The following is a 17,413-nucleotide window of genomic DNA, read 5'->3' on the forward strand; positions in this document are numbered from 1 at the left end:
CATCAAGGTTGAATAATAGAAATTGCATGTTTGGGTTGCCAGCTTGAAGGCATAGGGAGATTAGATTTTGGTTTGTGCCTCTCCGTAGCTCAAAGCCCCTAGCGTTCACGTGCGGTGCTGTTAACGCCTCCCGTGAAATTCAGCGGGAGGGTAATGGCGGCGGCAGCCGGTACCGCACTGCGCCGCTGCACCGCCAGCGATGATGTCAATGCCGTGCGCAGCGCCCCAAATGGGCGCTGCCCAATTTGGTTATAACTTTGAGATTTATGCTGACTGAGGAGTTCCCCTGCTGATACCCAGGTTGACCATTAAAATCAATGGATATAGAAACATAGAAATATAGAAGATAGTAGCAGGAGTAGGCCATTCAGCCCTTGTGCCTGTTCCACCATTCAATGAGATCATGGCTGATCAGCGAAACTCAGTACCCTGTCCCTGCCTTCTCCCCATATCCGTTGATCCCTTTAGCCTTAAGAAATATATCGAACTCTTTCTTGAATATATTTATTGAACTGGCCTCCACTGCCTTCTGTGGTAGAGAATTCCACAGGTTCACCACTCTCTGAGTGAAGAAATTCGTCCTCATCTCAATCCTAAATGGCCTACCCCTTATCCTTAGACTGTGACCCCTGGTTCTGGACTCCCCAGCTATTGGGAACATCCTTCCTGCATCTAGTCTGTCTAGTCATGTTTGAATTTTATAAGTTTCAATGAGATCCCCTCTCATTCTTCTAAAGTCCAGCGAGTATAAGCCCAATCGACCCAATCTCTCCTCATACATCATTCCTGCTATCCCAGGTAACAGTCTGGTGAATCTTCGCTGCACTCCCTCCATGGCAAGAACATCCTTCCTCAGATAAGGCGACCAAAACTGCACACAATACTCAAGGTGTGGTCTCACCAAGGCCCTGTACAACTGCAGCAATACATCCTTGTTCCTGTACTTGAACCATCTCGCTACGAAGGCCAACATATGCATCAGATGCTTAATGCATTCGTCCAAATAATCTTCCCTTAGATATTTAAGCGGAAACAGATAACCAACTTTAAATGATCGAGATAAGGTCTCCAGTAAAATAACGGAAATTGGGCCTTCAGACCAATGTTATGTGTGAGGTTGAAACTGATTGAAGGATAACTTCACGGGTCAATGTGGGTTGATGGAGGTTAAATGTAGACTGAGGATAGAGCAGAATAGTTTGAGAGGAGATTGGATAGAGGTGTTCAAAATAATGATGTGGGACTAGACATAGCAGCTAAAGACAAAGAGGTAAAAATTCAGCTGCTTGTGCCTCCCGTTAGCGCCTTAAGAGGGCGCCAATTGGGGCACAAAGCAACTAGTGCCAGGGCGCGGCAATGTTTGTGCCACTCGCAAAATTAACTAGACATTCTGCGGCGGCGCTAAACACTACCGCCATGATCTCCAGCGCTGGCAGATTGTGACGTCAGTCGAGTGCGCAACGCCCAGTTAGCGCCCCGGACTGGATATCGAGTAGCACCCCCTGCCTTACTGCCTGCCGTTAGCAACGACTGGTTGAGGGGAGCGTTTTGCTGCCAGAAAGCAACTAGGGGAGCGCTATTTAAATGCAGTCGCTTCCTGCTTTTTTTGGTCGGTGACATTTTTGCACCACACATTCTGAGAGAGAGAGAGAGACTTCAGGAGAGATTCAACATGGTGTGAAGGAGTTTTGAGTATTGAGCAGCACTTTGCAGGTTTATTTTGATCTGCCCTTCCTTGCTTCGCCAGCGCTCTGATGTAGCGCCTCACTCCTCGGCCTTTGCACCTTAAGACAGGTGTGAAGCACCTGATTTAGCGCCCCAATCACCTCCAGGGGCGATAAAAGCCAAGTTTCCTGTCAGAAGCGATAATTATCTCCAGGCGCTGAACTTTGCGCATGGCCGACAACGGCACCACAAATGCGGTGATACCGATTTTTTCCCCCAAACCGTTCCCGTAGGCGGAAGAGTCGAGAACCAGAGGACAAAGATTTAATTGATTGGCAGAACAGCCAAAGGCGACATGTTAAGATGTGGAATGCACTGATTGAAAGGGTGGTGGAGGCAAATTGAACCGTGGCTTTCAAAAGAGAATTTGATAATTACCTGAAGGAAAAAAAATAGAAGGCTAAGGGTAAAGGGCAGGAGAGTGGGACTAGCAGAAGTGCTCTTGCAGGGAGCCGACACCGGCTCGATGGGCCAAAATACCTCCTTCTGTGTGGTGACCATTCTATTCTAAATTGCAGCCACCTTTGATGAAGGATAAAGGTTCTGTTGTTTGCATCTTCTGACAGTTAATTAAATAAAGCACATAATATCTGATTTTTCCATTGTTCCAAAAATATGGTCAGTGAGTCTTCATGTCAAATGTTTGAATCTCAGTGATGTTCTAATATTGGCCTTGTTCCACATAAAAGAATTGCGGCACTTTGAACGTCCTCCCAAATATTAAACACTAGAATCAGCAACTCGATGGGTTACACTTCCCACAGGGACACGGTTGAACAGTGAATCTTGCAGAGTAATGCAATTTGGTGAGATGAGAGACTGAGGGATCTTCCCTGTGCCTTTAACATCGAAGCAGGCATGGCGAAGATAAATCGGAAAGCACTGATTAATGTTGAACATTCCTTTTTTTGTTCGTTCACGGGTTGTGGGTATCGCTGACAGGGCCAGCATATATTGGCCATCCCAAACTGAGAAGGTGGTGGCGAGCCGCCTTCTTGAAAAGCTGCAGTCTACGATACTTCTTTGAAGCGGTTTGGTACAAATGAGTGGCTTGCGAGGCCATACTCAGAGAAGCACGTGAGATTCAACCATGATTTTGTTTGTCTGGAGTCACATATTGGCCAGACCAGGAAAGGACGGCAGATTTCCTTTACTAAAGGACATTAGTGAACCAGATGCTTTTTTTTACAACAATCCGGTAGTTTCATAGAAACATAGAAGATAGCAGCAGGCATAAGCCATTCGGCCCCTCGAGCCTGCTCCGCCATTCAATGCGATCATGGCTGATCATCCAAATTCAGTACCCTGTCCCTGCCTTCTCCCCATATCCTTTGATCACTATTGCCTTAAGAAACAGATCCAAATCCTTCTTGAATATGTTTAATGAATTGGCCTCTACTGCCTTCTGTGGTAGAGAATTGCACAGGTTCACCACTCTGGGTGAAGAAATTCTTTCTCATTTCTGTCCTAAATGGCTTACCCCTTATCCTTAGACTGTGACCCCTGGTTCTGGACTCCCCGACCATCAGGAACATCCTTCCTGCATCTAGTCTGTCCAGCCCTGTTAGAATTTCATAAGTTTCAATGCGATCCCCTCTCATTCTTCTAAACTCCAGCGAGTATAAGCCCAATCGACCCAATCTCTCCTCATACGTCATTCCTGCCATCCCAGGTATCAGCCTGGTGAATCTTCGCTGCACTCCTTCCATGGCAAGAACATCCTTCCTCAGATAAGGCGACCAAAACTGCGCACAATACTCAAGATGTCGTCTCACCAAGGCCCTGTACAACTGCAGCAAGACATCCTTGTTCCTGTACTCGAACCCTCTCGCTACAAAGGCCAACATACCATTTGCCTTCTTAACCGCCTGCTGAACCTGCATGCTTACCTTCAGCGACTGGTGCACAAGGACACCCAGATCTCTTTGCACTTCCCCTTCTCCCAATCTATTGCCATTCAGATAATAATCTGCCTTTCATGGTCATCATTACTGATGCTAGTTCTTTATTCAGATTTATTGAATTAACATTCCCCAGCTGCCGTGGTGGGATTTGAACTCTCAGTCTACTAGTCCAAGCCCCTGGATAACTAGTCCAGCGACATAACCACTATGCTTCCATACCCTAAATGTGACAGATCAAATCATCAGTGTATTGAATGCTGCAAATTCAAATGTCTGTCTGAGCAATATCCCCCTGTTTCTAGCCTGCCTTTGCTTTTCAAACGAATGTGAGGATCCAGATGAAACCCACTTTAATAACACCATATTATGAGGCGTTTTTTTTTAAAATGGCATGGGTGCAAATGATGAAATTATTATTGTGTTTGCTATGGTTTCCTAATTTACTTGCGAAACTACTTGCTCACGATTATGAAACATCTTTGTTCCTTTATCCTTATGCTGCAGATGTTTACCCTCAGTTGGTTCATATGAAGAACTAACAATGTTTTTCTCATTTGTGATTATGATGGTTAGGGTCATGGAGTTGTTTAGTTTATATTCTTGATTAGTAACACATTTGTTGCTAAGAAACAAACAAAGAAAGATTGCATTGCTATAACGCTTTTCACGAACACCGGACGTCCAAAAGCGCTTCATCACCAATGTAGGAAAAGCGTCAGCCAATGTGCGCACAAGAAGCTCCCACAAACAGAAATGTGACAATGACCTGATAATCTGAATTATTTTTTAGTGATGTTGATTGAGGGATAAATATTGGCCCCAGTACACCGGGGATAAAACCCCTGCTCTTCTTCGAAATAGTGCCTTGGGATCGTTTACATCCACGCGACAGAGCAGATGGGGCATCGGTTTAATGTCTCATCCGAAAGACGGCACCCTCGACAGGGCAGCAGGGGTGTGAGCAGATGAGTTTATGGGCAAAAATAAGCATCGAGTGTCCCCCAGTAATATTTTTGATGTTCACATGAGGTAGTGGGACAGCAGGGATATGAGTTCATCATTGGAGATGGTAAGCGGGAACACATTGATGGCAGCCTTGCGCAATCCTGGCTCTACCACAACAGCTGTGGACGAGCAGGGCTTGGGTGAGTTATGCAGAGAGTACTAAGTTCTAAACAGTGCTCCGAGCCGGTTATTGTTTCTGCTTAATAAGGGTGCAAAGTCTAGGGGGTAGAATTAGTCTTTGCTGGTAAAGTAATTAAACATATCCAGTAAGAGTTTTGGGCATAGAAATTAACTGTAGCCCCGTTTGGGGTGCCAGCCTTACCAGGGCGCTAAAAGTAATGCCCCGGAAACCGTCGCGGCCGCCCACAGGAAATTCAGTTGGCGCACCCCAGAGGGAAGTGTGACGCTACTGGAGGCACCCCGCATCCCTCTTGGGGCGCTGTAGCTGAATATTGCTGCGGCACGTCACGCTGCAGTACTGCAGGCCTTCCTCCCCTTCTTAAAAGGGAGGGGCTTTGTGCAGCGCGATCTGAGGCCCAGCTGGGCCCCCGAAGATCGCGATGCTGGCAAAGAGCCCGGCACCGAGGAGAAGTGCTGGGCTCTTGGAACGCATTCGGCACTCTGCGGGGGCGGGGGGGCTCAGGAGGCCGGGGACGGCAGCACGGAGAGGTGCTGGCAGGCAGCCAGCAACAAAAATGGCCAGCCCGCACCTCTCCTTCAATTAGCGCCTCTACCGCCGCAGGGAGGCCCCCCTGAACCGGTCGCACATAGCGTCCGGCGTTAAAGCAGGTGGCGCATCTAAATATCGCGATCGGGGTTTCAGCTGGGCGCTGCGCACACCGATGACGTCATCGGTAGTGGTGCCACGCTAACGGCTAGTGCCGCCATTAGCGTCCCGCTGAATTTAGCGGGAGGCACGGCCAGTGGCTTATGACCCACATCGCGCCCTCTTAAGGCGCTAACGGGTGGCACAGCCCACGGAATTTCTAGGCCTTGCTATTTTCCGCAGACACGGCAGCAATGCATTTTCAGGGTTTTTTTTTCCGCTCCATCCCTTATATGCTCATTAGGATTTTGACCTACAGCCATGCGTCATAACTTTATTAATTGGAGAGTAAAGAGCAACTTGAGTTCAGAATGATTTAAAATAACCAAAATTATACTAGTTTTGGTCAAATAAAGACGAGCACTTGCATAGCGCCTTTCATGACTTCAGGATGTACTAATGCACTTTACAGCAAATGAAGTACTTTTGCAGTGTAGCCACTGTTATAATGTAGGAAACGCAGCAGCCAATTTGCGCACAGGAAGCTCCCACAAAGAGAATTTTTTTCCACTCATTTATCATTTAAAAACTTTTAAAACAGTTACGTTTCTTTTACAGGCCCATAAAAAACTAATTACTTTTCGCTAAATATTAAATTTTTGTACAAAATATTTAATTTATTGTCATTTCAACTCATTTTAAAAATGTGATTTAAAAAAGAAATATTGAATGTTTTACTCTGTTTTGGGGGTGATCGCCATTCATTTATTTGACAGATCTATCTGTCAAGTGTATGAAGGGAGAGTCCCTTCTCCTATTGACTCCCCACGGCCCACGTGATCCCAGGGATCCGCATGCGCCTCTGAGCTACATGGACCCTGCACATTTCGAGTTTGGAGAGGCCCAGGAATGGAAGTGTACGCACCTTGGGAGCCCTCAGGTAAGTCTGTAGATTTTTTCCAAATCGGAGGCCTCCGCACGCAGGAAGCCTCCGATCGGAAAATACGGCCCAATTCTCTCTTTGACTGGATGTCCATTTTAAGTTACAAATATCAATCAAACCCACCATATACCTGTGGGCTCTTGCAGTCGGATGCTTTACTTTACATTTTTACTGTTTGCTTCAGTTGAATTTGGTTTTGTTTGCGCATTTTTTGGCCGTTAACATATTTAAGCATTTCAAATGAGATGAGTCTTTGCCATCTCTGCTGAACCAGGCAGACCATCTGAAGTACGGTATTGAGTCCTTGTTTTCATTACAGATGACACAAAGCTGGGTGGGCGTGTGTACTGTGAGGAGGATGCCGAGAAACTACAGGATGTATTGGACATTTTGGATGATTGGGCAGAAGCATGGCAGATGCAATATAACGTGGATAAATGTGAGGTTACCAATTTTGGTGGCAAAAACAGGAAAACAGATTATTATCTGAATGGCAATAGATTGGGAGAAGTGGAAGTGCAACGAGACCTGGGTGTCCTTGTGCACCAGTCGCTGAAGGTAAGCATGCAGGTGCAGCAGGCGGTTAAGAAGTCAAATGGTATGTTGGCCTTCATAGTGAGAGGGTTTGAGTACAGGAACAAAGATGTCTTGCTGCAGTTGTACAGGGCCTTGGTGAGACCACATCTTGAGTATTGTGTGCAGTTTTGGTCGCATTATCTGAGGAAGGATGTTCTTGCCATGGAAGGTGCTCAGCGAAGATTCACCAGGCTGATACCTGGGATGGCAGGAATGACGGATGAGGAGAGATTGGGTGGATTGGGCTTGTACTCGCTGGAGTTTAGAAGAATGAGAGGGGATCTCATTGAAACTTTTAAAATTCTGACAGGACTGGACAGACTAGATGCAGGAAGGATGTTCCCGATGGTCGTGGAGTCCAGAACCAGGGGTCACAGTCTAAGTATAAGGGGTAGGACATTTAGGACAGAAATGAGGAGGAATTTCTTCACCCAGAGAGTGGTGAACCTGTGGAATTCTGTACCACAAAAGACAGTAGAGGCCAATACATTAAATATATTCAAGAAGGAGTTGGATATATTTCTTAAGGCTAAAGGGTTCAAGGGGTATGGGGAGAAAGCAGGGACCGGGTACTGAATTTGGATGTTCAGCCATGATCGCATTGAATGGCGGAGGAGGCTCGAGGGGCTGAATGGCCTACTCCTGCTCCTATCTTCTATGTTTCTACGTTTCTATTAATACAAGTATTGAGTTATTCATTAGATGTTTTTAATTTGAAGGTGCAAAGGTACAATGGTGGACGTGCACAGCGTGTCCACCTATCGTGGTGCCAGGAAGAGGTGGCATTTCCTTCATCTATCTTTTTAAATTTTAGCCCGACCTTCTGCAACCTTTGAAGATCTGAGTGTAGAAATGCTTTCATTAGTTGTTGCATATACGCCTACTGATGTATGAATGGTCTTTTAGATGTATTCCCTGAGCTGTATATATTTTAGAGGGCTTCACATGGGAAAAAAACATCTTCACCGCACTTTTGTGTTGCAGTTTCCTTTCCTTCGCGCTTGGTCCTGCAACTACGCCCTTCGTTAAAAACATTCATTTCATCCTCTTTCGTTCTCTCTAATTATCCTTCATCCCTCTGCGCCCCTCCTCTGCCCCTTGCTCTCCCCTTTCTCCAACTCCTTGCTTATTCCTCTCCCCTTGCACTCACCCCCTACCACATCCACGACTCCTGGATTCCCATCTTCACCCTCCCTCTATCCTTATCCTCTCACATTGCTGCCCCCCTTACTTATCTAGCTACCATCCTCCTCTCCCACCAACAATCTGTACTCCGCTTCCACCTTCATTCGCTGTCCCTTTCTCCTCTCCCTTTTCCCTCTTCATTTTGCACCATCCTACGCTCCTCCAGTTAATGCCTCTCCTCTTCACATCTAAGCTATTTGCTTCAACCACCTCCTGTTGTAGCGAGACATACATTCTATCCATTTTTGAGTAAAGGAATGTCTCCTTGTTTCGCTATTGGATGTATTACTCCACACTCTTGGCCTGAACACTTCCCTTTGCAACTGGACCCTGGACTTCCTAACTAACAGTCCCCAGTCTGACAAATTAGGTAACAACACCTCCCCCCCCGACCCTGAACACGAGGGCCCACAAGGATGTGTGCTGAGCCCCCTCCTCTACTCTCTCTTCACCCACGACTGTGTGGCTGTTCATGGTTCCAACACCATCATCAAGTTTGCAGATGATACCACGGTGGTAGGCCAGATCACCAACAAGGATGAGTCAGCCTACAGGGAGGAGGTCCAGCATCTCGTGAAGTGGTGCGCCGATAACAACCTGGCCCTTAACATCAAGAAAACCAAGGAAATCATTGTGGACTTCAGGAAGTCTAAAGGCGGAAGTCACACCCCCATCCACATCCATGGGGCTGTGGTGGAAAGGGTGGACAGCTTTAAGTTCCTCTGTGTCGACATCACGGAAGACCTCTCCTGGTCCCTCAGTACCTCCTCTTTGGTAAAGAAGGCCCAGCAGTGCCTATATTTCCTAAGGAGGCTGAAGGGATGTAACCTGTCATAACTGATCCTCTCTAACTTTTACCGCTGCACAATAGAGAGCATCCTGACGAACTGTATCACAGTGTGGTATGGCAGCTGTAGCTCCTATGATTGGAAAGCCCTGCAGCGGGTAGTCAAAACTGCCCAACGCATTACCGGCACCCGGCTGCCGACCAAAGAGAACATCTATCAGAAACGCTGTTTAGGGAGGTCAGTGACCATCATCAAAGACCCTACACACCCCAGCCACATTTTGTTCACCCCGCTGCCATCTGGGAGATGCTACAGGTGCATTCGCACCCGAACGACCAGATTTAGGAACAGCTTCTTTCCCAGGGCTGTCATCCTACTGAACTCTACAAATAAACTCTAAAGCCTGCACATCTGCCAATGCACTTTATTATGTTTATGTTTATGTATTACAAGCCAAATGAATGTCGAATGTTAAATGTCTTAATCTAAATGTACATTCTCGGGAGCCGCAAGACTACATTTCGTTGTACTGCACTTATGCACTAACAATGACAATAAAGTTGATTATTATTATTATTGTTATTATTATAATCTATTTTGTTTTTGATCTCCCGCAAGTGGAAACCTAATTTCACATTTACCCTAGACAAATGATTCATAATTATATTGACCTCGATCAGATCACCTTTAAAACTTCTCTGTTCTAAGGAAAAGAGTCTAAAGCTGTTCAATCTTTCCCAAATGCTGTAATCTCATTTATGTTACCATCTTGTAAATATTTTGTTCATTTTTTCCACTGATTCTGTGGCCTTTTCATAATGTGGAGGTCTGATCTGTGCAGCGTGAACAAGGTCCTATAAAGGTTCAACATAACTTCACTAATTTGGAACACTATTCCCCTGAAATAAATCCAAGTGCTCTGTTAGCAGTTTTAATTTTTTTGCTGATCTTTGATGCTGCATTTAATTATATGTTCACCTTTACCACTAGTTCATTGTACTCTTCGCCACATTCAAGTTCTTATATTACACGGAATAGGTGACATTTCTATCAATGCATCACATCACATTTATTTATTTTAAAGTGAATTTGACACTTATCTTCCAAGTCTACAATTTTTCTATACTGTATTATGTTAATACAATACTGACGTCATCTTATTGTATTTGCATATTTAATTAAATCTGACTTTGCAAAACAAAAAGAAACTTTCAAGACGACAAAAAGTTTACTCGCTACATTATTCATCTTACAGATTTGATAAACTCTTTCCTTCACTTATTGAAAACTATATGCAGCCAGTGAGGTATTTAAGAGGAAGATATTTTGAACACCCGTAGATAGTTAACACACCATTTGACAAATCTCTCATCTCCGAAAATGAGCCACTGCATTATTCCAAAAAAGTGCAGCAAGCAATTCAGTTTATCCGAAGTACATTGTGCCCTTCTCAGAGCAATAATACATTTTGTTAAATCTTTCCCTGTCTGTCTCTCTCTCTCTCTTATCTTAATTAATCCTTGAATGACTACATTGTTGAAAATGTATTATCATTGATATCCAGAATTGATTAACAGCCACGTTCTCTGAGCAACAGACTAATTTTGTTGTCTGTAATTGATTAAAGGGGATATGACTGATTCGATAAGTTAAAACTGTATATAGCTTCTTGTCCCAGGAAATAGCCTTCTGATGGCCGAATCCTTAAAACGTTCTCGGTCCCGAGGACACTTCTACAAATGTATATCCTTCCTACATCTAATAAATAGGCATTTTCAAGCGTAAATATTGTTTATTGTTCCAGCTTCATGCAAATCGAAATAAAAACATTGCTTTCAAGCTTTTTTAATCAACTGCTTCGCATCATAAATGTCACATATGATAAGAGATGCCCACAGCATTAGAACAAAAGGAATAGGAGCAGGAGTAGGACATTTGGCCCTTCGAGCCTGCTCCGCCATTCAATAAAAGCATGGCTGATCTTCTACCTTACCTCCACTCTCCTGCACTACCCCCATATCACTTGATTACCTTAATATTCAAAAATATATCGATCTCTGTCTTGAAAATACTCAAAGGCTGAACCTCCACAGCCGTCTGGGTTAGCGAATTCCAAAGATTCACCACTTCCTGAGTGAAGAAATGTCTCCTCATCTCAGTCCTGAATGGCCGACCCCTTATTCTGAGACTGTGACCCCTGGTTGTAGAATCGCCAGCCAGGGGAAACCTCCTCCCTGCATCAATCATGTCAAGTCCTGTAAGAAATGTGTATGCTTCAATGAGATCACCTTTCATTTTTTCTAAACTCTAGATAATATAGGACGAATCTACTCAATCTCTCCTCATAGAGCAATCCCCCCATCCCTGGAAACAGCCTGGTGAAACTCCGTTGCACCCCCTCTAAGGGAAGTATATCCTTCCTCCTGGAAGGAGACCAACACTGTACACAATGCTCCAGGTGTGGTCTCACCGGGGCCCTATATAATTGCAGTAAGACGTCTTTACTCTTATACTCGAATCCTCTTGTAATAAAGGCCCTCATACAATTTGCTTTCCTAATTGCTTGCTGTACCTGCATGTTGACTTGCAGTGATTATTGTACAAGGACACCGACATTTCCCAATCTCCCACCATTTAAAAAATACTCTGCTTTTCTATTTCTCCAACCAAAAGGAATAACTTGACAAATTTCCAAGTTATATTCCATTTGCCATATTCCTGCCCACTCATTCGCCTGTGTAAATCCCCTTGGCGCCTCCGTACATCATCCTCACAACATACATTCCATTTTATGATTGAAGCAATTAGTATACAACATGTTGCTACATGTAACAGCTTGCATGTGAAAAGCATGCAATCTTATATACCTACTAAAAAAAAACATGCTGAGCTAAAAAATAATGAGGCTATATAGTTGTAGATTTCTGTGTTTACCACTAGGGCATTAAGCATCTTCTGGGTGAAGCAGAAAATTGAAAATCCGGCGGGATGAATCGCCTGTAATAGAAACCAACTCATTTTCTATTTTGATATTAATGGAAAGGAACTCTGGCCAGTTCTGTCGGAGTTGTGGATAATATTCTGCCGGAATTTGGAGCCTGCCGTTCGCCCCAGTAATGCTTAATCTCCAAGCGTTAATTACGAAAATCGCGACCCTACTCCCACCATCCGTCCCGAGAAAGCAGTTGTCTCCACGGGTCTTGGTGAGTAACATATATCAAAGCTGCTGAGAACTTTTATTTCTTTTTCAATTCGGCATACACAATGCTGTCCGCAGCAGTGGCCAAGGCAGCTTCTTTCTGATTCAGAGCTTCCATATTCAAAGTAGCATAGGTGAGTTTCTGGTGGTCGCTCTCTGGTACATCAGCAGACGCTCCCTGCGATGAATAACATGAAGAAATGGCAGAAGTAGATAATATACGGATAATGTGTTTCTTTCCTCCTCTCCAACTCTCGTCGCCTCTCTATATCAATCTTTTTCTCTCTGTCTCACTTCCTCTGCCTCGCTCTCTCTCTCTCTCTCTCAGCTATCTTACTCTCCATCTGGCTCTCTGCCTTTCACTGTCTATCATTCTCTGTGTCGCTGTGTCTCACTCCAGCTTTCTCTCTCTCTTTCTCTCACTCTCTGCTTCTGTGTCTGTCTCTCTCGGAATCTGTCTGTCTGTCTCCTTTGTTTCTCACACCTCTGCCTCTCGTACGTTCGTTTGTCTGTTCATTCTGTCTGTCTGTTCTGTCTGCCTGTCTGTTCATTTTGTCTGGTCAGTCTGTCTGTCTGTCTGTTCGTTCTGTCTGTCTGTTTGTCTGTCTGTCTTTTTGTCTGTCTGTCTGTTTGTCTGTCGTTCTGTCTGTCTGTCGTTCTGTCTGTCTGTCTTTCTGCCTGTCTGTCGTTCTCTGTCTGTCTGTCGTTCTCTGTCTGTCGTTCTCTATCGTTCTGTCTGTCTGTCATTCATTCTGCCTGTCGTTCTGCCTGTCGTTCTGACTGTTGTTCTGCCTGTCGTTCTGCCTGTATATATTTCTATCTATCTATCTATCTTCTATCTGTCTGTCTGTCTGTCTATCTATCTATAAATGTATCGATCTCTATCTCTGTGTCCATCTGTTCTTCTCTCTGTTTTGTCTTTCTCTCTCCTTCTCTCTCACTCACTCTCAATCTCGTTCTTTCACTCTCTCACTCTCCCTCGCTCACTATTCTGTAAGTTTCCGACTCTCTCTACAGGAGCCAGCTCATCGGTGTTTGCAAAGCAAGAGGAGTAATGATTGGTATTTGGGAAAAATTGCACTTACGTTTTTGTCAGGATCTAAAGGAAGATTTGTAGTCTCATCTGAAAAGAAGGACATTTATTTCGTGAAGTCTCTGCCTGTTTTTCCAGCGAGTTTCAATGGGCTAGAATGTCAACTTGCTGCTCGGGCAGAAAACTGCCGTTGCCATGCGTAATAGTAAATGCCTAGTTACTAAATTCCATTAAAATCAGTTGATGGGCAGTTCACGCCCACGCTGAAAATCTTCCCCGATATTAAAAAATATCCTCAGTAATCACTCATTACCACAAATTTAGCGCAAAATTAAAATCATGTTTAGATATTTGTCTTTACCTAATGGATAATAACAATCACAAGGCCACATTTCAGAAAGCGAAATATCGCAACAAGTATAACATGGCACTTCATTTCAAAGGAAGGGAAATCTGGCGGGTTACGTTACAAGCAGGGATCAGTGTTGCGGCCTCAGCTATTTACAATCTATATTAATGGGCGAGATGAATGGACCGAGAGAAAACAGGGAGGGGGGGAAGTACCTGGACTCTATGTTTCAGGAGGTAGTCACAACTATGAAATTAATTAATTCAGATGTAGTCCGAGGTCAGGGACAGGATGGTGTGACTATGAGTGAGGCAGGTACGGGGATCCAGGAGGCAGTGTTAAAGGAGCGGCAGCCCTTGCTCTTGTCAAACAGGTTCGAGGTTCTTACTCCCTGTGAGGGATGGAACGGGGACTGCAGGGAGGATGAGCAACCTGGCCACAGCACCGTGGAACAGGGGGCCATTCAAGTGAGGGGAGTAAAAAGAAATGTTGTAGTGGTAGGGGATAGTATCATTAGGGGGATAGATAGGGTTCTCTGCAGTCGAGGGCGGGAGTCCTGAAGGCTGTGTTGCCTGCCTGGTGCCAGGGTTAAGGACATCTCTTCTGGGCTGGAAAGACACTTGGAGTGGGAGGCGGAGGATCCAGTTGTCGTGGTCCATGTTGGAACAAACGACGTAGATAGGGCAAGGAAGAAGGTTCTGTTAAAGGAGTATGAGCAGCTAGGGGTCAAATTAAAAAACAGAACCTCAATGGTAATAATCTCTGGATTATTAACTGGGCCACGAGCGAATTTGGCTAGGATAAATAAAATTAGAGAGTTAAATGCGTGGCGCAAAGTCTGGTGTGGGAAAAATGGTTTTTGCTTCTTGGGACACTGGCACGAGTACTGGAACAGGAGGGAGCTGTTTCGTTGGGACGGGCTTCAATTGGCCAGTGCTGGGACTAGAATCCTGGCGAATCATATAACTAGGGCTGTAGAGAGGGCTTTAAGCTAATAAGTGGGGGGGAGCTTTCTAGAGAGCAAATAATAAAAATGACAACGGAGAAGGTTATAGACTTAGGTAGCAGTGGGGGAATTAAAAACCAGAGCGTGTCAGGAAGGGACAGAAGATATGGAGTAAAAGGTAATGTAGTAAAAGGGGAAAAAGCAGGAACTAAGTGTCACAAAACGTATTTGTAAGTTCTTTATCTGAATGCACGTTGCATTCGTAACAAAATGGACAAGTTAATGGCACAAATAACTACATATGGGTATGATCTTGTGGTCATTACTGAAACATGGCAGCAGGGTGACCATGACTGGGAATTACACATACCAGGTTATTTAACAATCAGGAAGGACAGGCAAAAAGGAAGAGGAGGTGGGGTGGCTATGTTAATAAAGGAAGGAATCACTGTAATACAGAGAAATGATATTGGGCCAAAGGATCAGGATAGTGAAACAGTTTGGGTGGAGATAAGGAATAATAAGGGGAAAAAAACACTAGTGGGCCTAGTCGATAGGCCTCCAAACAGTTGCAACACTGTTGGACGGAGTATTAATCAGGAAATAGTTGAGGTTTGTAATAAGGGAACAGCTGTAATTTTGGGGGATCTTAACTATCATATTAACTGGATAAATCAAATTGGGCAGGGCTGCATTGAGGATGAGTTCATTTGGTGTATTAGGGATGGGTTTCTTGAGCAGTATGTAACTGAACCGACCAGGGGGCAACAACCTTAGATTTGGTCCTGTGTAATGAGACAGGATTAATTAAAAATGTCCTAGAAAAGGATCCTCCATATTCAATTAGAGGGTGAGAAGGTTGGATCTCAAACAAGCGTGCTGAGCTTGAATAAAGGAGACTATGCAGGTATGAGAGCGGAATTGATTAGAGTGGACTGGGAAAATAGATTAAAGGGTAAGACGGTACATGATCAGTGGTGTACATTTAAGGAGATACTTTAAAACTTCCAAAAAAAAAATATTCCACTGAGGAAAAAAGGGTGTAAAAGAAAATATAGCCATCCGTGGCTAAGTAAAGTAATTAAGGATAGTATCCGACGAAAAACAAGGGCATATAAGGTAGCTAAATCTACTGGGTGGATAGAGGATTGGGAAGTCTTTAAAAGACAGCAGAAAATAACTAAAAGATTTATTAAGAAAGGGAAGATAGATTATGAAAGTAAATTAGCAAAAAATATAAAAACAGATAGCAAAAGTTTCTACAGTTATATAAAAAGAAAAAGGGTGGCTAAAGTAAATGTTGGTCCCTGAGAGGATGAGACCGGGAAATTAATGGTGGGAAACATGGAGATGGCAAAAACACTGAATGAATATTTTGTATCAGTCTTTACAGTAGAAGACACTAAGAATACCCCAACACTGTACAAACAGGGGGATCTAGCGGGGGAAGAGCGAAATACGATTAAAATCACTAAGGAAGTGGTACTCGGTAAAATAATGGGACTCAAGGCGGATAAATCCCCTGGACCTGATGGCTTACATCATAGGGTCTTGAGGGAAGTGACGGTAGGGATTGTGGATGCATTGGCAATAATTTTCCAAAGCTCTCTGGACTCAGCAAAGGTCCTGGCAGATTGGAAAACTGCTAATGTAACACCCTTATTTAAAAAGGGAAGTAGGCAGAAGGCTGCAAACTATACAATTCACAATTCACAATTCAAATCGCTTTATTGGCATGATAAGTTACATCTTATGTTGCCAAAGCATCAAAATACATTTATGGTTGAGCACATAAACGCAGTTCTATTCATACAGTGTATAAACAGGTATATCCCTGAGTGTATAAATATACATTCGCATTGTTTATATATATTCTTTTCTTAGTTTACTGGTTGTCCCTCTGTTCATGGCAAGCTGTAACATAGTGTGCCACCAGTGTTACACAGCTTCTCTCCTCTCCCAGCAGGAATGGGAGTTTTTGGTTGTCATTCAGATTTCTGAAATCAGGGCATATTTGTGAGAATTTTTGGTAGAAATTCTCCGTGATGCCCTGATATTTTCCGCAGGCTGTGAGGAAGTGCATCTCTGTCTCCACTACTCCCTGACTGCAGTGAGAGCATATCCTGTCTTCTCTTGGCAGCCTGGTCTGCCTGTGTCTGCCTTTTTCGATCGCTAGGCTATGTTCGCTAAGTCTGTACCTTGTCAAGGTTCTTCTCAGATTGTTATCCTTTACCATGGTCAGGTAATCAGCTATGTTGTATTGTCTGTTTAGGGCCAAGTAGCAATTGAGTTTGCTTTGGGTTTTTGTTGTTTCTTCCCAATATGTCAGATATTTTTCCTTTTGCTTAGCGACGATTGTGTTGGGTCGAATTCTTTGTGTTACCCTGTCACTGTCCTGGGGCTGGTTATTGTTAGTATTGTTAGTAGTTACTTCACTGAGTCCCAGGACTAGTTGACTGAGGGTATTCTTCTTTATGGTCAGCTTTTGGCATTTCAGGGCGTCGTAGTGATAGCATTGGGGATTGCTCATTTGTAGGTGATTCCAAAATTTGGTGGCTCTTTTTTGGATAGTGATTATTAATGGATATTGGCCTAGTTCCGCCCTGCATGCATTGTTTACTGTTTTCCTTTGAGTCCGGAGGATACTTTTACAGAATTCTGCATGTAGGATCTCAATTGGGTGTTTGTCCCATTTTGCAAATTCTTTTTGAGTTAGCGGTCCCCACACCTCACTGCCATAGAGTGCAATTGGTTCAATTACTGATTTGAAAATTTTGAGCCAAATGCTAATTGGGATTTCTATTTGGATTGATTTTTTGATGGCATAGAAAGCCCTTCTTGCTTTCTCTTTCAGTTCATTCACAGCCAGTTTGAGGTTTCCCGTAGAACTGATTTTTAAGCCCAAGTATGTGTAGTTAGTGGTTTGTTCAATTTTGGTTGTTCCTACTGTGAAATTTATTTTGGGTCCCTGATGTTTGGAGCTTTGCTGGAACA

At 44.0% G+C, this 17,413-nt stretch overlaps 1 protein-coding gene across 1 annotated transcript in view; it reads right to left on the reverse strand.

Moving 5' to 3' along the window:
- Positions 1–12,007: 12,007 nt before the first annotated feature.
- The window catches only part of LOC147085067 (immunoglobulin superfamily member 1-like), a 117,111-nt gene continuing 111,705 nt past the window's right edge, over positions 12,008–17,413 (reverse strand). Inside the window, exons 7-8 of the mRNA XM_085979418.1 lie at positions 13,177–13,214; positions 12,008–12,269 (exon numbers count right to left, since the gene is read on the reverse strand). Coding sequence (XP_085835544.1) covers positions 12,129–12,269; positions 13,177–13,214 — 179 coding nt within the window. The 3' untranslated portion in view covers positions 12,008–12,128. The remainder of the gene's footprint in view (positions 12,270–13,176; positions 13,215–17,413) is intronic.

The sequence above is a fragment of the Somniosus microcephalus genome, unplaced genomic scaffold, assembly GCF_052327205.1.
Source record: "Somniosus microcephalus isolate GS21.2 unplaced genomic scaffold, FLI_Smic_1.0 unresolved_chr9, whole genome shotgun sequence".
NCBI lineage: Eukaryota > Metazoa > Chordata > Chondrichthyes > Squaliformes > Somniosidae > Somniosus > Somniosus microcephalus.